General features: G+C 34.4%; 2 protein-coding genes across 4 annotated transcripts in view; one reads left to right on the forward strand and one right to left on the reverse strand.

Annotated features, from left to right (window-relative positions):
- LOC145660453 (2-aminoethylphosphonate--pyruvate transaminase-like) overlaps positions 1-10,185 on the reverse strand; it is a 70,331-nt gene extending 60,146 nt beyond the window's left edge. The window contains exon 1 of one of the 3 annotated variants that reach the window (XM_081725490.1): positions 10,062-10,185. The gene's annotated coding sequence lies outside the window, so the exon portion shown is untranslated. Of the gene's footprint in view, positions 1-9,972 lie in introns of all 3 variants that reach the window. The other 2 variants (XM_081725489.1, XM_081725492.1) reach the window with 2 other exon arrangements.
- A 996-nt stretch (positions 10,186-11,181) lies between these two features.
- The window catches only part of Prosalpha7 (proteasome alpha7 subunit), a 30,372-nt gene continuing 19,032 nt past the window's right edge, over positions 11,182-22,521 (forward strand). Inside the window, exons 1-2 of the mRNA XM_081725495.1 lie at positions 11,182-11,338; positions 21,726-21,808. Coding sequence (XP_081581621.1) covers positions 11,318-11,338; positions 21,726-21,808 — 104 coding nt within the window. The 5' untranslated portion in view covers positions 11,182-11,317. The remainder of the gene's footprint in view (positions 11,339-21,725; positions 21,809-22,521) is intronic.

The raw sequence follows: 22,521 nt of genomic DNA on the forward strand, positions 1-22,521 counted from the left end.
TTGTATAATCTATCTATGGTAAGGACCACGTATTGTATAATAAGAAATTGTAATAAAAAAAAAGTTTTTGTTTCGTGGGCAACATTAAGAGGTAGAGTCCCGAAACTGCCGAGCAACTGAGAAGTACTCAGAAAGAGACAAATATGTATATTTCGTATGTATTTTCTTGCATTTTCGTGCATATGACTACTCTTGGATGGTTTGCATATCTGTAATTAGTAGAATTGCTCAATTAAGAAATTTTGTCTCGTGTGCATTTTTTTTTTCTCGGGTAAGGTGCGTAATGTTACTCATTCAATTCTAATAAGATTTGTTTGGCTAGTAATTTGTTTGCTTGCGCACGTGATTTTGAATTAAGTATTGCGATTAAAAATTTTAATTAAAATTAGAAGAAAAAGAGGAAAGATAATTAACAGACTTTAGAGTAAAGTTTTTTCCTAGGGTATTTGCTAATATAACGTATTGCTCCGAGCCTAAATATATTTTGGAGAAATCTGTGAATTCGAAGTTTAGTCTGAAAACTACAGGAGTAGAGAAATATGCGCAATTGTTGTGAAATTTAAATTCAGTGTTTATACTCGTTTCTGGTACTTTTAATCTTGTTCTATTTTCAATGTGTGATAGTGAATATCTGTTCTTCAAACGTTTGAGCAAATACTCACCTCCCTCTTGGAATATCTGTCCATATTTATATGTTCAGATATTTGTGGTTTATTGTAATAAAATTTGTTATTTGAAATCTGAAATTGGGTTTGTTATTTTTGCTATTATTGTTGTTTAACCCTGTCCCAGAGTGAATACTGGATAATCACAGTCTAGTCACAGGTTAATCGAGTGATCTTGAGCCGCGCTGATTCACCTACCGTAGTCCTTTCTTCGGTGGGGTTTGGGGTTGGTTTGGAACCTTTACTTTTATTTTATTTATTTATTTATGGTTTGAATCAACCACGGACTCCTAGGGGAATGGGGCGTCACAATGACTATCTTTTCTCTTCGCTGTTCAAAACAATTCAATTCACACTGAAACCACAATTAGCCTCACTTTCCGAACAGTAATGTGAAACATTCAGTGATTTATTAACAAACACAAGATACGGTTCAGGTAATTTTGCATGGATATTTAACAATAATAACAGAATAGAGGACTTGGGAAGGTATCGGCTGCGCCTTTTTGCTAGGTACCATCCTGGCATTTGCTTAATAGGACTGAGAGAAACTCTGGAAAACCCCAGTCAAGATGGTTGGTGGCGGGATTTGAATCCACGATATCCTGAATGCGAAGACAACGCTCTATCAACTGAGTTACCTCGCTTCCAGAGATCTCTCCTGGAAATTCCCAAGTTCAATACTCTGCATATTATTTTCTTTTTTCAATCGTAAGGTCTTGAATTAACTTTCCATTTTTCAGAAACATGGGCCCAAAGAAATACGAGTACTATTCCGAACACACTCTGACAAACTATGAAAGCATTGAATGAGAGAATGAGCTACTATGCCTCTTCAAAGGCATTTGGATTCCAAGAGTTACTCTGAAGAATAAACGTAAGGGCCAGAAAACACTAAGCATGAAATTAGAAGGTGCTACAACATTCTCAGCAGAAAAGAAAATATACTAGGTAATTGGATAATAATGGTGGGGGAAAAGAGCATTCCCAATTTTAAAAGAGAAACTTTTGAGTTACGTTAGAAAATTAGAAGCTGAATTCAATCTTCAGGTCAGTAGTGCTTTCCCTAGCAGAAAATGGTACGAAGGATTTATGAAAAGACACCCGAACATCAGCGAGAGAATCTCCCAAAATTTATCTGCAAACCGGAAACGAATACAGAAGAAAATATTAAATACTGGATTACAGAGGAATACAGTTATTTTGAGGAGCGGCAATAAGTTTTAACTTTTGAGGATTTGGGGAAGAGTGTTCGACGGAGACGAACTCCCTTCTTTCTTAACCCCAAAACTGTAATGGTTCTGGCCGAACGTGGAAACAAGACTGTATATTAAGGCGCTGGAAATGATGATAAGGAAAATATCAAGTCTCTGATTACAGGAAATGCTGATGAAGAACTTGCTCTTCCTATGATAGTGTATAGGTAAGTATCAGATTAGTTTAATTTATTCAGTAATTGCCGAGTATTAAAAAATCAATTACCGTTTACGAAAACTAGTTAAAAATAAATTACGAGAACTTCTACTTACAAAGAAATTTTCTCAATGGGATAACTAAATACATTTTTAAATGCCACTCTTCATGAACTGTCCGAATAAAACATTGCACTGTAAATTAAAACTAATTAAGATTTCACTACTTAAAAATTAAATGTAACAATATTAATAAAGTTTTTGTCGAAACCTTGTGCAATTAGGAACAAATTATTTAGTTTGATTAGACATCCTCTGTTCAATTATTTGTTGGGGCCTCGCAGCACTTCAATCATGTACCTACATAACCACATAAGCCACTTGCTTAGATAAATGCAAGTAATGAACAAATCATTATGAAAATGTGTTCAAATGACGTGCTAAGTAAAATCCAAATTTTACGTAAAAATGATCAAGCACCGTTCACAAAATGAAAGTTTCACTGTCATCTCTACATGTGTTCTGTTCTTTCTGGAACCAAAATCCTAGACCAGGAAACCACAGTTCTAATCGAAGAAAAGCCAGCGTCACAATCAGGGTGAAAAAAAATCATGATTTTTCTCAAAAATAATTATTGTTGATTTTTTAAAATTTAAATTACACCTTTTTCCTTCTGTAGTCCGTGTCGCAAAATCAAGAAAAACTACTAGGAATTGGAATTCAATGTTAATTACAGGGGTGGGGGGCGTAACTAGGCCGAGGCAACCGGGGTCCGGAACTCAGGAGGTCCGCCAGCTCTGACCTAAGTAAACGGAAAATATAAATAGAAAATTGAGTTCGTCAGAAAAATATTTTATTAAAGAAATTAATATATACATACACTAACCTTTGGCTAGCTGGGGGCCCCGCCCCAGACCCCCGAGTTTGCTTGGCTACGGCCTCGCATTTCTTAATTATTCGCACTTGAACAACAATGAATTTCGTGAACTTGCTTTTCATATTTCCTATCCAGGGGCTTCGACCCTCTTGAACCCACAATTTCATCGTTTCTTTTCCTATTTCAACTGCCTAAAAGATAAGATTTTGTATTACAAGAAAACTCCCATTTAAATAGCATGTGGGAATGTCTTCATCCCCCTTTAGACCCCTAAAAAATTTAAAATATTCACTTTTGGCAATTTTCCTGTCGGTTAGTCCTGGAAGGCTACAATCATGCTAAATTTCATTATTCTAATCCTGCCGGAAATCCCTAAACATTTTGGGGCGTAGAAAACGTCCCACATAAATAACATAGGAAAGATTTTTCAGTTCTCCATAAAACCACTCTACAGTTGGAAATTTTTATTCCAATTCTTTCCGAATTACTCCAAATTTCAAATGTTCATTCCAATTCTAAGTACCTAAAATATGAGATTATAAGTCCAAAAAGGCCCACTTAAATAACATGGGGAAATTCTTCATCCCCTCTTTAGACCCTCTAAAAATCAAAAATATTCACACTTTTGGCAATTTTCCTGTGGGTTTGTCCCGAAAACCTACAATCATGTCAAATTTAATCATTGTAGCCCTACAGGAAGTGCTCAATTATTTGGAGGTGTAAAAGGTGTCCCATATAAATAACATAGGAATGATTTTTCAGTTCCCTATAAAACCACTCTAAAGTTGTATTTTTTTATTTTTCTTGATTTACTTAGGTAGTGCTAACGAAAACGTAAAAGCATACCACATTTCAAGTTTTTATTCCAATTCTAAGAACCTAAAACATGAGATTATAAGTCCAAAAAAGGTCTATTTAAATAACATGGGGAATTTCTTCATCCCCTCTTTAGACCCCTAAAAATTAAAAATATTCACTTTTGGCAATTTTGCTGTCGGTTAGTTTTGGACAGCTACAACCATGCTAAATTTAGTCATTGTAGCCCTACAGGAAGTGGTCAACAATTTAAGTCAGCTCATGTGGTTATATATATATATATATATATATAACTGTGGTAGTGGCATTTGTAGGAATGGGGATGGATATTTTATTCGCATATGTTGTTATCACCCCCACCCCACCCCCCACACACACAAATACACAGAATCCCCGCTTGAAACTTGATGTCTTTTTCGATGAAGATTGTCCCGCGACACCAATGGAATAGTTTTGTCCAATAATTGACCAGCAAGGGATTACGTGGCTTGGGGTCGCATAACTCCTTTCTGGGGGTCTAGGGGCAGAGGTAATTATATGACTTACATCTTAAAGGTTCCAGGGAGGAGGCCTGCGGAACCTTGTTACGCCCCAGGTTAATTTGTCATTTAAATGCAAACTTTCAAATTGTCGAAAGTACAGAAACTTGAAAGAATAACACTAAAACTACCAGGGGCTGAACACAAAGCAAGTGAGAAAAAAACTGGTTATTTTCTTCCGGTGAATGACGAGTTTTCGGGAGAGTTACGAATGTATGTTAAGAAGAGACGAAATCGAGACTTTCCCTATGCTCGCTCAAAACGGAATTTCCTTCTGTAGGAAACTCGCGCTTTCATGCCATATACTATACAATTGTGTCTCATTTTGTTTGCACCTTGCTTCACGCATGCATTGTTTTTCGTTGATCTTACGAAAACTTTTCGTGTAGAATTCCTAATGGCAGACAGTAAAAAATATTCTGTATAGTTTTCACTCATTCATGAATTTCAATACAGAGAATCGACGCAACAATAGTAGATGCAGTACACATATGGAAGAATGTTAAAGAAGAGTTACACGACCTGCTTTAAAATAAGGAGATAAAGAAGTATGACAGCAGATACAAACAAGCTCTAACTCCAGCCCACTTCTTGGCTTACATACTAGATCCACGGCTTCAAAAGCACGATCTCACTGCAGAAGAGAGTAATTCCGCTATGCACTTTGCTGAAGTCATACAGTGGCACTTCGTTTTGCCTACATTAATTAAATTTCAACCTAAAACCAAATCATTTTCAAGTGTCATATTTTCGAATGAAATATTAGAAAATGTGTCTGCAGTTGAATGGTGGAATTCACAAAAGAATTTTATCGATAATAACGTGCTACAGGCAGTTCTTCAGCTTCTTACAGTCACCGCTTCATCAGCAAGAATACGATTTTTTTCCACTTTTGGAATGATCTATTTGAAAGTACGAAATCGTTTAGGCACAGAAAAGGTGTCAAAGTTGGTCTTTTTGAAATGAACAAAGGAATAATTTCTAACATTGAATCAAAAGTAGAATATGAACTAACTTGTTTTATGTCTGCCTGTGGTGTCTAACAGCACAAATGTTAGTTCTTATTTTTGATATTTTTTGTACGTATGTAAAAAGTACCAGTTTCACATATGAGCATAATCATCATGTTTTACATCATATAGTACTAGTACGAATATTCTTAACGTTAGGCAGTATAATTATGTAAAGCATATATAACAAGATAATAGTAGCAGTGAATTCAAAAGTAAGTGGCTAAGTACGGAAGGCTAAATGAAATTTGTGTACTATGCACCTAACATGTACCGGTTGAAAAAATAGAAATATGTGAAACATTTTTTGTACAGACGTTTTGAATTAATTACAAAGTATATTGCAACTGCAATTAAGGACTTAGGTCAGACAATATTTTTGAAGCCTAAAACATAAGTTGATCTTCCGAACTGGTTACGATTCAACTACTGTAAAATAAACAATCTAGCTGTTTACATACTTTATCTTTGTTTATTACGATATCATAATTAAATACCTTCCATCATCAAAATAAAAGAACAGAAACGGAATTCCACTTATTTAACTTTAAATTAATTTATTACAGAATTTGATTTAAATCAACGATTTTTATTAAAAGAATCAAGTGATTTAAATCATTCCACCCTGGTTACAATATCTACAATATTTACAAGTAACTTTCCTTTTTCTCCTTCCTATGTTTCTGTACTTTTGTCCCTTTCACCGTTCCTTCTCTGTCATAATTAACCAGATATATTCCCTTAATAGTCGTTTTTTTTTTTAAGATACAACCGAATACCTGAAACAATAGCCGAAATATTGTCAAGCGAATGGGCCATTGGACGTTCAGATGTGGATGGATGAACCATGAGACTTTCTAGGAGTACATTGTAAATATTTTTTACTCGTGAGTAAACAGAAAATATAGTTGCCTGGCATCCTGTTTCTGGATGAAAATTCATCACACATGTCCCTGCATCTGAGTAAATTTTGTACAAAGAAGGGTATTGAAATGGTAGAGTTACACCCAAACGTAGCACACATTTTGCAGCCTATGGACGTTGCAGTATTTCATACATGAAAGTTTTGTGAAAGCAGAAAGTGCAAGAGCGGAGGGATGCAGCATGGACCGTTACGGCGAATGTGACTTTGCTTCTGTCCTGAAGATAGTTCTAGACGATATAACATCCGATCGTTCAGAATTGATTCCGCAAATGTGGATTATATCCTTGGGATGCACGCTCTGTTAAGATTTCAAAATTTGATGCTACAATGCAATAAGCAGGAAGAGAAGTGATCCAACCGTCTCAAACAACAATGTATGTCACTTGGCTCGAAAACAAAGTTAGACGAATCCAGGACCTGTCACTACACAAGAAGTCGAACAACTGACTGTCCCAACGCCATCAACCAGCACAGGTTTTTGTGTTTTCACCCTTTAAAAGAGATCTACTTTGGCCTGGTCATACTCCTTCAAAAGAAACAAGGAAGACAGAACATCTTCCAACTGCTGTTACGTTTCCTCAAATGATAAAATACTTTCAAAACAAAAAAAGAAAAATATTGACGAAAAAGAAAAAAAAAGGAACTGGCAGTGAGTGATTCAGATACATCAGAAGAAAGTGAAGTGTTATTAGGGACGGTAATTGAGGATGGTAAGATGAATACTGATCAAATGACAGTACACAATGTCACTGGGAAACATGTAAAAGAAGGGGATTTCGTTGCTGCAAAATTTGTAGGAAGCAAAATAAACGCCTCTAAATTCACTTATATTTGTGTTGTTCAGGAAGTCTTACAAGAAAATATTATCAAGATAATGGCACTGAGAAGTGTCGATGTAACTAAAAGGGAATTTGTTACAATATTTTCTCTATATCAGGCTGTCAAATGCCGTAAATACGCGCGTAATTTTCGCCCTCGCATAATTTTCGCATTCCAGTTTTGAAGGGCATTTTCTGTATATTTTATTTTCCTCGCGTAATTTGCGCACGCGGAAACTTTCTATGAAACAGCGTTTTTCCAGGAATCAATTACGGTAGCTAATGAACAATTGGCAACGCAGCAAAGGCATTGTTGTAAGGTAAGAAACCACACGACTTCTTAATCAATTTTTTAATGTTATTTTTCTACAAATTTAGAATTAGTTGTTTGTTGTCAATTCTTGCTACAAAGAAAATGTGTACCGGTATTTTCGTGTTATTTTGACTGGGAAAAAAATTAGATGATGTTCACTGATGTGGCTAATTTTTTTCCCCGCATAATTTACGCACCCTTGTTTCAAAAAAACTTTTTTCGTCTAAAAAAGTGCGAAAATTACGCGAGTAAATACGGTAATTGGTTTTGCTCAAAATCCAGAACTGTCGGTGAAGGGGAAAGAATTAGATACATTTTCAAGAAGCTTCTCAATGTGAAAGAAATTTAAATTTTAGCTGTGCAGTATGAAATCTTTAATTTTTTTCTTTACACAAAAACTTAAGCAACACTTACTCTCCCCTAATGTTGGTTGTTTTAAGATGATTAACAATAGTGTATTGCTTTTTAACATTTTAGTTTATTCATTTCTATTTTGGTTTGGCCAACAGTGGTAGCAATTTACATAAACATATAATTTTGGTCCCATAGTAAATACATTCAGTATAATTCTGCAGTTTAGAAAAAGTGTTAAGTGAATAATCTTCCAATAGACATCTTGTTAATTCATATGGTAATTTATATACAATAAAAAACCTTGTTATAAACCGTGGAGTGATTAATGTTTCTAACCTCTACATATTTAATGTCTCTGATATGGATAGAAGGACATAGTGTCGAACTCAGGTGCAACAATTGTCGGAATTAGGAGCACTATGCCTATTCCAGTTAAAAAAAAAAAAAAAAAAAAAAAAAAAGTTTCACCTTCGACTTAAAAAATAAATAAATGAACGTACCAACTTGTCAGGAAGGTTTTCGTAATAAATGTAGATTTAAAAGTTGTAGGAAAAAAAAAAAAAGATCGCACCGTACTTATTAAATAGTAATGGTAAATAAAAAGAAGTCCTTAACTTGTCAAAACCCGGCGCGTTAAGAACCTAGAACTACAGATTTGTAGAATTTACAGAAGAAATGTGGGTGCTGGAGTAGTTTTAGCGTACCACATTTTGGAAGATCTACAGATAAAATTGAATACTGTGCATGAAAAGACATTTATAAGGAACAAATCTCTTTTTCATCACCCCCGCTTACGCGTATACCCGCCATCTCTGACACGCCTGCTTCCTTCGGACGCACTCAGTGTAGGTAAACCAGCTTCGACCTACACTGACTCGGTTAGATAGCATACATCCTTTTTAATGGCCACCTAGCAGAGGTTTTTCTTTTCACTGTAGTCTTTATGCCATATGGGTTAAATTCCAAAGTTGGGCGTCCGTTTCCAGCAAAATTTTTAAAATTTACAGGAAAGATATGGATAATTTGATCGTTTGTGTGCTTGATAATATATAAGAGTCTCAAAAAATATGTTTATTTGTTATATCTAAGCGGTTACAAACTTGGGACTATACGGCGAGCGGAGGGAACTACTTGGCGCAAGGTAACCGAACAGCTGCATTGTGGGAAAGAAACGAGTATTTATGTTATCAACATGGCGAATGTACAAGGGCAATGAACTACTAGTTTTCACATTTGTGAAGGAATACGTTGATTACGAGCAAAATCTTTTAAAAGTTTGTGAAGAGCACGGATAAATGAACCTAATAACAAATTGCAGAAAGTGTGGAAAAGAGATAACAGCGTAAAAACGTGGCGAAAGCGGACGCCCAACTTCGGAATAAATACCTGCCATATATTCCGAAGCCGTATTCATACGCAAAACGTAAAAGAATTGTAATTTCTCAAGAAATATTTATGGTCGCCCCTTTGAATTTTATCTACGCTAAGTGAGATATTTTTATGTCGCCCAACGCAAATCCTTTAGGGAGCAATAAGAAGGAAGTTAGTGAACCAATTATATTTTTCAACAATTATTTGGAGTGGTGCGCCAAAAGTAAACCTGAACGGTAATGTGTAACGTTACTTCAAAATAATAATGTTAAAGTTTTTTTTTTTTTTTTTTTTTTTTTTTTTAATATATGAGTACCTTACATATTACATGTGTGGAAAACCGTAATGCGCAGATCTGCTCTTTAAGTTTTATTATATTGTGGGCAGTTTCAATACAGTACAAACTGCAACCAACGTTGGGTTCTGTTCTCGACATAAAATGGACAAATTAAAGACATCCCCACATTTTTCCGTCGATTTTACAATCTGTGTATCTGTATAGTAAAACTGAACCAAAGAAACTTCAGACTGACTCCGAATTGTTTTACTTAAAAATCATAGTGTTAAAATTTTTATCAAAATACAAACGTCAAATCACGATGTTTTATAGTAGGAAACTTGTATTAAAGATTCTGCTACTTAGTGGTCGACGTACTAGTGTTCCATGGAATTTCACCACGCTGCACCCGTAACAGTTATGATTCTAAAGTGAATTTGCGCCGAAGAATGACACAAATCCTATTAAATGGTTATTTAAAAAATCCCCTTTAAAAACTAAATATAAAATAATATATGGTTCCAGATTATTATCCTGTATCTTATTCACTGATGCGGAATTTAACCGAATTTAAAATTTCAACAAATCTACTCACACAACAAAAAGCAGATTCTCGCCACAGTCAGCTGTAACCTAATTTATGTAAACAAGAAGTGCTATAGATATTTAAAAGTGATTGCTTACGTTTGCCGGTTGGGACTTCATTTGACTAGTGTTACCAGATCTGAAGATTAGAAGGTAACAAGATTTAGCTGCAAAAGTAGTAGATAGAAAATATTTGAAGCCCAAACATAAATTGAACTAGGCCTATATTGCACCAATTCATTTTTTTACTAATCATATATATAAGTGCAGACTAAGAATAGTATGTCAAATTAAAAACAATTTCAACAAATTCAAAAGCATTTTCTCTCACTTTTCTTACGTTGAAAGATTATCTAAAGCAGATTAAAAATGATCAAAAACTCCATCATGTATCGTATCAAATATTTCAATAAATGTAAACGATATAAAATTGTATGCATTTTTTGGGTTGCATATTACATTTGTCACAACTTTGCTAAAATAAAACTTGTTCTATTTCTATCCAACATTGCATCAAAGAAAACAAACGAAAATCACTGTGCGCTTATGATTAAGCTTCCAAATGAACACATATTATTAATCACGCTTGACCCTAGCCATAGGAACTAAAAACGCGGTTCTGATTGAAGTTATCCGCTTCTCGGCACGTAGCATAGAAATATAAATCAAACAGCAGTTGCTGCCAGTCCTCGTGTCCGAGCGTGCTAGCGCAGCGGCCTTGTAACAATAATAATGGCTTTTGGCTTGGGTTCAAATCCACCCCGGGAAAGTTCTTTTTATTTTTTTAAAATATTCATATCACTTTTTCAGTAAAATAAAATGAAAATAATACTCAAAAATTGTTTTACTAACGTTTCGCGTGCAGTTTTGCTATATGAATCCATAGTATTAGTAGTAAGCGGAGGAGGTGTAGAAACGAATTAGAAGCCCCGCAGGGTTCGTTTTGTTTCATCTTGACTCTCAAGATATAAATATAACCTTAGCTGCTTTACTATAATACACAAAACATGCACCAGAAGGTTTGGACAAGTGCAACGTGCAACTAATCAGAAACGTGTATTTAGTTCCTATGGCTAGAGTAGAGCTTGAAAAAATATGCCCGCAATTTTATTTTTAATGCCGCTATTCTTTCGATGTGGAATTTTCAACATCATTTAATTTGGATAACGGTGAGAAGACGGGACATAATCACGTGTACCTGTAATTCATTATTATTATATTGGCATCGAAATTTGTCATAGTTAAACAAACGAAGGTGGTTGTTCCGTCGGTAATAGTGAATTGTAATTTACATCTTCCGTGTGTGGTGCTTACGAGTTTTGAAGTTTGAAATTATAAAATTAATTTAGAGCAAAATGAGCTCCATAGGAACAGGCGTAAGTATTTTTTAAAAGATTATTCCAATTTTTAGTTATTTTTCATTTTAATATTTATATACTGTGAAAGAAGCAGGCCTAATAAGTTGACAAATGTACCTCAATGAAAACGTCATAAAATAATCATAGCGGAATATACCCTCTTTGGCATTTGTTCCGTGTATACAGCTACAAAATAAATTCTTTGCTCTATACAACCACTAAATGATATTTTGTTAAATCATAGAAAAACTATGGTCGTGCACATCGAAATGTAATTAAAAGAATTGAGTTTCTATGTTTGATGTCTATGTAACGCCGAGGTTATGAAAGATAGGATGTACTATTATAGTGGGTTCCGACCCATGACCTGGTCTTGGGTCGGCAGACTTGTAGACAGTGGACACCATCCCCGTAATAAAGTAATGATACTGGCTACTAACCCGCGTCCACTCGCTGTCGCTCGATCGGCATTACTATGTGAATTGAGTACTGAACTTTTACGGAGAAAGAACCAGCCTGGCTACTGATCCACCGTAAGCTGTGTGCGGACTTTCCCTCTCGGGTCCGATGCAGATGTATACACAAAATTAACATCCTAGTAGGCCATTCTTAACACGCGCATTTCGATTAGAGTTGGATTTCAATACAATACTTCAGATCACGGCTTAGGAGTGGACTGGAGCATGACTCAATTTCTACATTTTTGTTTTCTTGCTTTTTTGGAGCTGACAAACAGCGCTCTGTGGGGAAAGTCAGAAGCTCCAGGTATAGTACAGGAAAGGCTCTAGGCTATATGGACACTCGCTTGGCTGCCTCTCCTCGCCCAAATTGTTGTCAGTCTTGAACGCAGCAGGGGATAACCTTAGGATATCTGTTAATCTTTGTTCAGGGGTGAGTAGGAAGCAGGGTTTGAAAAAACCCGGGTTTTTTTGAAAAAGCCCAACCCACCTGGGCCCATGTGGGTATATTCGGGTTTAATCGGGTTTTTTCGGGCTTAATTGGGTTCTTTCGAAATATTTCAATGTCTTTGGAGTAAAAGTGATAAAATGTGATTTATATTTCAAGATTATCATTGTCACAACTTGCAACAATTTTCTATTCACTGCTGTTTTGAAAAAACGGCCGCCATTTTGAAATTTTACGTTAGATCGCCGCCAAAATATATACAGCTAATTTAGAGTGTCTCGTGCTTATATTCTAAAAATTTCAACTTAAAAGACCGAAAATTGCACTTTGTAGCGTGGATACCCGCTATATTTTTTTAAAGACACCATTTTGAAATTGTACGTTGGTATGCTGCCAAAATCTGTAAAGGAAATTTAGTGTGTCTCGTGCTTGTACCCTGAAAATTTAAACTTAAAATATCGAAGGTGGTACCTTCTAGTATGTGTGGTACAGGCAGAAGATCGAATCATCCCAGAAGCCTCACTGACGTTTGCCAAATATGAACACCAAATATATTAATTTAACAGCGTAAAATAAATGGTTTTATTTGAAGGTCACTTTCGATATTTTGTGCGTTCAATTAGGTGAAATTCCCGAGCATTTGTTGCAAGACGTTTCTTTCCAGAAAATTAATTTAAAACAATTAACAAAGATATAATTCATATTTTATCTTCCAACGTAAAATGAAATAGTTTTATTGTTGAAGTATTCAGTTCCGATGCTTTGTGCGTTCAATTGCGGGAATTTCCCGAGCATTTCTTTCGCGACTTCCCCCCCCCCTCGAAAATGCAGCTTTCTTTACTATATATCGAAACATCCACTAGTACGGAAGTTTGAATTCAGCACTTGAAGTAGTAAGTGTTAAGTAGCTTTCGGAACTCTGAGCATTAAGCTTCTTAAATTTGACAAGAATTTTTACGCTATTGTTGGTGTTGATTCTAAAGAACGCTTATTTGAAGAGTACCAACAAATAACTGAACTAAACTGTTATTGTTGGAAAACCAAATTTTACTGAAGAATACTTGTGCTACCACAAAGGTAAGAAATAATACTAATAGTTTTACTAATGCACTACATATTTACTGGTAGTACCAGCACATATGGCTTTAAACTCGTCAAACGTAGGGGAGACCGGGGCACATTGTCACAAGTGGCATGTTGTCAGTAGCAATTGAAAAAAGCGAAAACATTAGTGCGCCGGTGCTGCTTTCTTGTTTACTTACTAGATGTCACTACTAACTGTACTTGATTGGAGATACGCGGCAACAACGGTGCTGCGTCAGTTGAACTTTGTTTTCAGTGCCGGAATGTAAATTTTCCGAGTCCTGAAATTGCTGTTTTGTGTGTTCGTGAAAGCGGTAGAAACAAATATTTTTGTGTGTGTTATGTAGGTTACAAATAGAGCTTCATAATGTGCTACTTTGTATGAGCCTAATCTTGTCGTTTGGTAGTGCGAGTACGGAAGTGGATTCAGTGCATTCGATGTACGGAATCAGCCTACGAAAACTGAGGGAAGCAGAACTTGGTTTATGTGTGAATTAACTGTGTCTCTGACGATGATTTCCAGGTATGGTACTTTGTAGAAGCAAAAGGATAAACATTTTCAAACTAGTTTGCGATGCGTACTAATAAAACGCAACTAAACTTCGTAATAATATTTACTCCTCTTCTAGCTATACAGCAGCTCTATCAGAGGAATTCTTTGCAATTCATAAACTACAATCAAAAACGACTTAAATGCAATTCGCTAATTTTGTGTAGGTCTACTGGAGTTGAGTTGATTTTAGTTTAGCGTCCCTTTCAGCAGCGAGGCTATATGAGACGTGGACCTACTGATTAACGTGGAATCCGAACCACATGAGCTCCCGCCGGGAATTGAACCCGGGTCTCCCACGCCAAAGGCGCGTATGTAGGTCTACTGGAGATGGGGGGTATGATTTGATAATTTTGTCATTTTATGACCTTTCAGTTTGTAGTTTTGATTCCTTAGCTATGAGTTAGTTCTGTTTTCATGGCAGTTTTGGTTTTCCTACAAAGCTTGATGTAACAATAAATCTTTTAGGTTGAGAAAATATAAGCTACAGGTCCTCCTACTTTCTTTCCTATTTAACTAATATAGTTTTCCCTTTCATTTAATTATGTTTTGATTCTCTTTCAGACGCTAAGTATTTAATGCTGGTAACATTTACAGTCTTTTTTGCATTAGTAATAGTTGCATTAATAATATCTACCAATTTCTGGAAAGTGCCACAAGAATAACATGTGACAATTTGCCCCATATATGGTGACAACTTACCCCGCATATGGGGTACATTGTCACAACTGTATTGATCATAAAACATAGTACATAAATCCAGTTCAGAGCGAGTTACATTGGACAGAGAAATATATGCTATCCACAAGATAACAAAGTATGTGTATACTAAAAATTATAATTTTCGGCCTTACACGAGCATCACAAGAAAATAAAACGTGGAAATTTTGACAATGTGCCCCGGTCTCCCTTATGAGGGATAACGTCCCTCGGCATAGCCGAGTCGGTGAGCACACTATTTACGGAAAGTATTTTCTAAAATATAAAATTGCATTGTTTTCAAATAGGCTATAAGCATAATCAGTACATTAATTTGTTATATAATTATCTCAAGCTAAGCAAAGGTTTTTTTCATTTATTCAGTGCATTCAGAACTTTATAAAGGTCTTATGTAGAATGTTGTTGTATACCTTAACGCGAAAGCATTTAATTCGCCTGAGGAAAGTCCAAAATTTGATAAAAATCACTTTCAATGTGATCAACTTAGTTGTAGCAATAATATATTAACAAAAAGCTCAAAAACCCAGGTGGGTTTTTTCAGGTGAGTCCAACCCGAAAAAAACCACCGGGTTTTTTCGGGCTGGGCCCACTTGGGCAAACCCTGGTAGGAAGCCTCTTACACTGAGATGATGCGAAATAAAAAAATAAATAAAACTAACTTGAGCTCGCTTTGGAAAGACGGTATGTATTTTTTCCTGTCTTCGATTTGAACACAGAGGAGAATACGTATTTGTTTCGTTTTGCCAATTTCATGTTAAAAAATGAAATTATTATTATTTTGAAATCCAATATCTCGTTTGTAGAATGGATTTCGCAATCAAATTATCTCATTATCTCTAGCCATGTAAATACATTACATTTGGAAAGAAATGTCGCGTGCCAATTATATGCCTCACTGACCCTCTCTTTGTTGACAGCATGTAGAAAACAAAAGTGATAAATTGTCAATTTCAAAGAGTTCCGCATCAGTATTTCATATTCGTTATGTTCAGTCCGCACATCCAAATCAAAGAATAAACTATGTGCATTTCTCCTTTTTCTCTTCATTCATGTACAAAAGAATGGTAATCCGTATTATTTCTACATTTTTTTTAAGATTCTCGTCGCCAGAATTTCCGACAGACCATATATAACAGGTAGAAGTGAAGTAGAATTCGGGCTGCGCGACGCGAAATAAGTAACTAAAATAATGAAACACGTTACAAGTTATTAAAATAACTTTTGAATATGCTTTGAATTCGTGGATCGCGACCAAGATCGAACCGTTCCGGGCTCCGAAATTAAAATCACCACCTGCTTCGTAACTCAAATTCGAATCTGTGGATCCTTACTTCAAATCCGGATCCATGTGGCTATTCTAATATGCACGTTTTGTGTAATCATGTTATTTGCAAATTAATAGTAAGAGTAAACTGAAAATCACCCTTTCTTTTCTTCTGTTTATAGATCTGTTCCGCCATGTAAATGGACCACGAAACTAATCGTAGGACTAAGGCGTATGTCAGACAAAACGACCAAGCGTGTGATTGACAAAGTGACAACTACGCCACACTGGAGGTCTGGAGCGTGTAAAGAGCGACAAATCATTTTTTAGGATATGAATTCAGTCTGAGAAACAATTTTTTTTAAAATAAAAAACATGTCATTACATATTTTATATTATTACAGATAAAACATAAAAAAATACACGAATTACTGAAGGTACTTTCTATGTGCTCTTCTCACTAACAAAATTTGAAGCTTGAAAAATAGCAAACAATCTGCAACATCGCTCTGTTGCTCGCTCACACTTTATCTGACATGGGCCTAAGAATGAGCCTAAAAGATGTTATAATTTATTTTGTTATAATTTATTTACAACGTGACAATAAACTTATATATCAATTTGATTTACAGAGTTGGTCATCCATTATTACAAAGGTTTAGATTTCATTAAATAGTTTGAGTACTTTTTGTGGTGCAAGTTCCAATGCAATGAAAGTATACAGTTGTTATCATATTATTTACAACATAATATGCGTAATAAAAGCAAGATTACGGTCAACTACATTATATCCACCTTCACAACGTGATATATTTACACCACAAAACATTGTTTTCTTCCATAGAAACCCTATGTAGTAGATAGTGAATTGAGAAAATACATAAAAAATTATCAGTCTTGGACGGGATTGGCGTGGTTCGAATCTCGCCCAAGACAGAATTTTTCTATGCGTTTTCTCAATTCACAAAAGATTGGTTGGGAGCATCAACTTCTTTTTCTTTCTTTCCTTTTTTCAGAAGAAAGTTACTTCGTTTTCATTCACCATCTAAAATAAAGCCTTTAATTTCAATCTGTTGTTTTTTTCATTGTTGTGGCAAAACAGTTGAATATTCACTTACACATTATATGGGACGCTATCTGACAGCTTTCAGATTAATTCGCACGGCATAACTCATTTTCGACAAAAATGTCACATAGCGGTTCTTCGACGCGCTGCGACGACATGCTACATTGTACAGTGGTGTTCAAAAAAATGTAGCATTTCTTATGCATAGTCCATAAGACATGCGACATATTTTTGAACACCACAGTTCATGATAGTGATAAAACATGGTTGCAAAAAATACAGTACATTTTTTTCTAAAAAAAAAATGTAGTTTCTGACAAACTGCAACAATAGCGGAAATACTGTATAGTGCAATCCTAAAACTCATACTTTATAGAGGATTTTTTTCCGAAAAAACAATTAAGGGGATAGCGGCAAAAACCCAAAACCTTGGGGAGGGGGAAATACGCAAGCACCACAAGTCACAATATATAAGCCTCTGAAAATACGGCGATCATTTTGAAAAATGGTCGCCATTTTGAAACTTGACTTCGGATCGCCGGAGAAATTACACAGCAAATTTGTGCTTCTGCCCTCAAAATTTCAAGTTAGGATACTAAATATTTCGTCTTGTATAGGCAAAAACCACACAAATCTATAAATCCTTTTTCTCTTTTCCGCACACTTGTGAAGTTCCTAGATTTGGAGTATTTGCCGGCAACTCCTGAACTGTAATTACTAAGCTGTAAAATGCTAAATAACATAAGCTTAACATTTGTATAGATACATCCTGCGGTAAGAAAATAGAAGGTAAGAATTCTTTGGGAACTGAGAAATTAGACAAAATCCTAAAAAAAGTTAAAATTCTGATCCTAATAAAATGACATTTGCGAATGAATAAAATGCGATATGAGAATGTGAATAGCTACTATCTGTGTGACATAAATTCACAACTCAAAAATCACAGATTTTCCACCGAGTCGTGAAATCAGTCTTGAGACGTTGATGGCTCTGTTTCTGATGGTCTCTTACGAACCAACTGCTTTCTTCCCTGGGTTTCTGATATGTAAGAAGGGTCACTATTTGGTATGGATCTACTTTGGCGAGGATCTACTAATTCTGGAAGAAGGCAGTTTTCTCTCAGTCTGATTTTAGTTCGTTTTATTTTCTACATTGTCTGGTCAGTACGAAATAGGTGGAAATAAATACTGTATGTGATTTATGAACCAAAGTAAATGTAACTCACTCTCTCATATATATATATATATATATATATATATATATATATAGTTATTATTATTATTATTCGGTTGCTGCTGTTTTAAAGTCCGATCCGCAATCTAGATTTTTAAAGAATGTTCTGGGAAGGGTATTTACGACTTCCTAAAGACATTTCAAATGCAATAACACGAGTAGGAGTGAGAAGTAGACGTTATAGACTAAAATAGTGTGACGTCACATCCTTTTCGTTGCTATGGTGATCGCCATTTTATTTTCTAAACAACAAGTAGCCTGAATACCTAAAGTACCTAAATGCAAAGCGAAAACAATGATAAAATAATTCGGAATTGCTAACATTAGAGCGAATGAAATATTTGTTTCTTTTTAAACATTTCTAATCAATGAAACTAAAAACACAGATATAGTAAGAAAGAGAAAACAAATGTAAGCTACTCATCTTTTCATAATCAGATATTAACCATAAATAATTCTGGAAAATTTTTGATTCACTAATATAAGTGTCATAACATTGCATACGCGAACAGGATTAATGTTTAACAGGTGTTTAGAATATATACTGAACCATTCATAATTGGATGTTTTCTTATTGTACTGTTTCTAAATGCTTTAATTTTAAAAAGTTGGTAGAATATAAGAAAAGATCTTACATGTATCCACTGATGGTCCGGATTGAAAATTTCCAAAGGCTTGATTTTTTTCCCTTTCTTTTGTAATATTGTGTTGTATTAATATTATCTACTTCCATTATCAAGAGTGGACATAAGAAAAGTAAATGCCCCAATAGAATTAACATTGTTCTAAAAGATTTTTTTTTTGTTTTAAAAAATCGTATAGTTTTAGTTTTACTTGTGCCGACATTTTGTCAATCTGCACGTTAGGATCAGTATAATTTCCCACCTGTTGGCAACACTGCAATGCAACTTACACCAAAAAATAGCCGCATCCATTTTCTAAAAAACAAGGCCTTAACCATGTCAATCGAATGAACGGTTTTTGAGCAATAAGTCACTAACTGAAAGTGTAGGAAAGCGCCAAAAACGACCTGGGTCCGAAAGAAATAATCACACAATTTTGCTCGTGTAGGTACAAAGAAACAAACGATTTGTAAGTTACGAGGGCTTCGACTCAAGTTCTGTTGAGTATTTCAATAATCAGCAACATAAATCAATAAATAATAGTTGCCAGAAAAAAAACAGACATTTGAAAAAAAACATGAAAAAGAACTACGTTTTTTATTTAAAAAAAAAACTTCACAGAAAAAAACTTTTTTTTTTTTACAACACTACACATAACTATATTAACCTGAACTCCCCCCAGTCCGTAGTTGACCAGTTAGAAAAGGAATATCATGTAAATTGTATTCGGTTGTAAAAGAATTAACTACAACTGATATAAATTTTAAAAAACAATAATAATTTCAATAAAAATTATTTTTTGTAAAAAAGCATCGTGATTTTTTTTTCAACTTTGGTTTTAACATTTTGAAATTCGTCGTTACATTTTCTTCCTTTGTACGAATTACACAAAAAATCTCCGATTCACCATTTCTTTTCTATAAAATTTTTGAATTTTTATTTCTATTTTGAATTTCTATTATTGTTCCGTGTATTTAGTAGTTACCATGTATTTCCTTTTCTTATATATATATATATATATATATAAAATTGTACTTTATTTCCATTATTGTTTCTTAATTTTTTTTCTTTCTTTTATTTGTCTATTTTAGTCTATGACAAACATATATTGTCATGTTATATTATTATTGAAGTATGTACGTAGTGGATTGTACTGCCCCTTAATGTGAGCATTAGCTCGTTGGGGCCAAAAGAAAGTGAATAAATAAAAATTTTAAAAAAATTACGTATTTTTCATATTTCTGGACCTACTCTCCGGCACTTAACCCATACAAATATACGAGTTATTCCTGTTTACGTAATAATTCTTATTATCGTAACGCTTTTACATTTGCCTTACAATCTCCCTTGCCCATGTTTTCAAAATGAGTGCATAGTAATGACAACAACAAACAACAAAACAAAAGTGACTTTTAGCCGCAGATTTCTTTATTATTGCTTCCTTTACATGTATGTCACTTAAATAAATTAACGATTGACGAATTACCCTTTGTTGTGAATATTTCACCCGTAAATCTTCCAAATTCTCCGACCTCTGTTTTAGATTGTCACTACATTTTCTTCTGTTATAATAATGTACGTGTATGGTTAACTTGCAACTTTACATTCATATAACCATTATCACTGTAGGTGAGGCGTGCAAATGAAATGTTTTAAGCAACAAAATAATTACTACAAATATATAGATTCTTGAGAAAATCGTACTTTCACTTTTATAACATATACTTACATGGTGAGATCTGTTTCGTTATTACTCACCAGGAATCATGCTTGAGACAGTGTCAGAAAACGAAGCTAAATAAGTAGCATAGAAGATTAGGGCGTTGAAGGCAAATGGGTGGGCACCGCGGACAGCTGCAAGTAGCATGAAATAAGTGCGTCCAACACGCATGGTGAGGTTGAGAGTCACTGTCAGGGTTCAGCACAGGCTTGAAAATATCTTAGTCAAAAAGTAGTTTTCCGGAAACTTATGGGGACCGGGATTCGATTTTCGATCCAATCGTGCATTGTTTTAACTCTTCGTGTGTCATTGAATTTACAACTGAAAAGAAATTGGTGTGATGTAAAATAGGTTCCTCCTCCACTTATTAAATATGTTACTGGCAAAGTGCAAAACCTGGGAATTGTGTTATAGTACATAGGGATTGCATAAAATCCCTGATATGTTCAGGTAAAATATGATTTATAATCATACGAAAATTATACTGGTATTTTACATTCCTAGATATTCTATACAGTTCATGGGTATGTATGAATTACCTAAATATATTAAAGTATAAATATTAAAGAAAATATTTTTATATATAAATAAAACGAAATGTTTTATTGGAAAGCATTTTATTAAATAGAGTGAAATGTATTATTTGTTACGAGAAAAAGCGAGAAAAAGCTGAATGGCACTTAGAATTACATTCATTTTATTCTTTACGCAGAAGGCTCTTTATTTACTTTAAAACATACATTTTGACAAAAATTGGGCGTTTCCTGTAGACTGGGATGTATCAGCAGAAGAAAGTGGTATTTCAACATTAGGAATGTCGTATACACCAAGCAGAGTTTTCAGGCACACTCTAAATTGAGATCTATAATAGAGCAAGCACATAGGATGTCAACTCCACGACCTTCTTTGTTACATTCTTTGTCTTCAATAGTTTCCACAAATGGCATGATCATTTTGACCATAATCTTGACATGGAGCATCGGATAGATTCTTTTGAATATACACAGCAAATTATTTTAATGGAAGTTAAATTTTTAGATGTATTATGTAAAATGCTATCATCAGTGTAATATTTCAGAGTCCATGTTTGTCTACACAGTGTTCAAGAATAAAAGAAATATCAACCTGTGTTTGGCTTTTCAATTTGTAGAGAAATGTAATATGTTTAATAAGATAATATAAAATGTGTCAAATGCGAAGTATCACTAATTATTGCTATTGATTTTATTCCTCTTTATAGTATGATTTGTCAGCTTCGCAGTTTTCTCCCGATGGGCGTGTATTTCAAGTAGAATATGCCCAGAAGGCCGTGGAAAATAGTGGGTTAGTATGATATTTTGTTCATATTAAGACTTAAGCTTTTGAATTTACGTTTTCGTTTGTGTTTGAAGAATAAGTGCAATGTTGCATACGCTATGTAATAAAGATTTCTGAGTGAAATGACGTTCCCTTTTTTTTTTCCTGTGTAAACGTTTTACAATATAGAAATACATGTTTTCAGTTAACGAAGGATAACAGTGAAATAATTTTATCTTTATAATGGAGCATTCATGGTTAATGCATCGGCTGAACCAGAGACCGCGGTTCGATTCATATTCCAGTCGAACATTTCTTATTTTTTGTACGTTTCTTTTGTCTTTAATATAATATTAGTTGCATATTATATGGTTGAAAAGACTCATCTTTAAGCGTTTTAAACTACATATTCTTATTCAGTTGTTTAAAGAGTTGGAGAGAGCAAACGTGTTTAAACGAGAGAATCACGGTTCACTTCTCTATTAATTGAACTTTTTTTTATCATATATTTGTATTTTCTAATGATAATCCAAATTATAATTCCTCACCTTTATTAAAAGTTACGATCATGAGTATCTCCAAATAGAAATAATTATCAGACTCTAAAGATAAGACGTGTTTTCCTAATTTTTATACTTAAAGAGAAGCAAGTTAGTAATTACGCCCTTAATAATACTACCAAATTATATTTTAGTATCAAAATATGATTTCACTTTATTATCAAAAGCTTTGAAGATAAA

Source organism: Thermobia domestica, chromosome 9 (assembly GCF_964235325.1).
Source record: "Thermobia domestica chromosome 9, izTheDome1.hap1.1, whole genome shotgun sequence".
NCBI lineage: Eukaryota > Metazoa > Arthropoda > Insecta > Zygentoma > Lepismatidae > Thermobia > Thermobia domestica.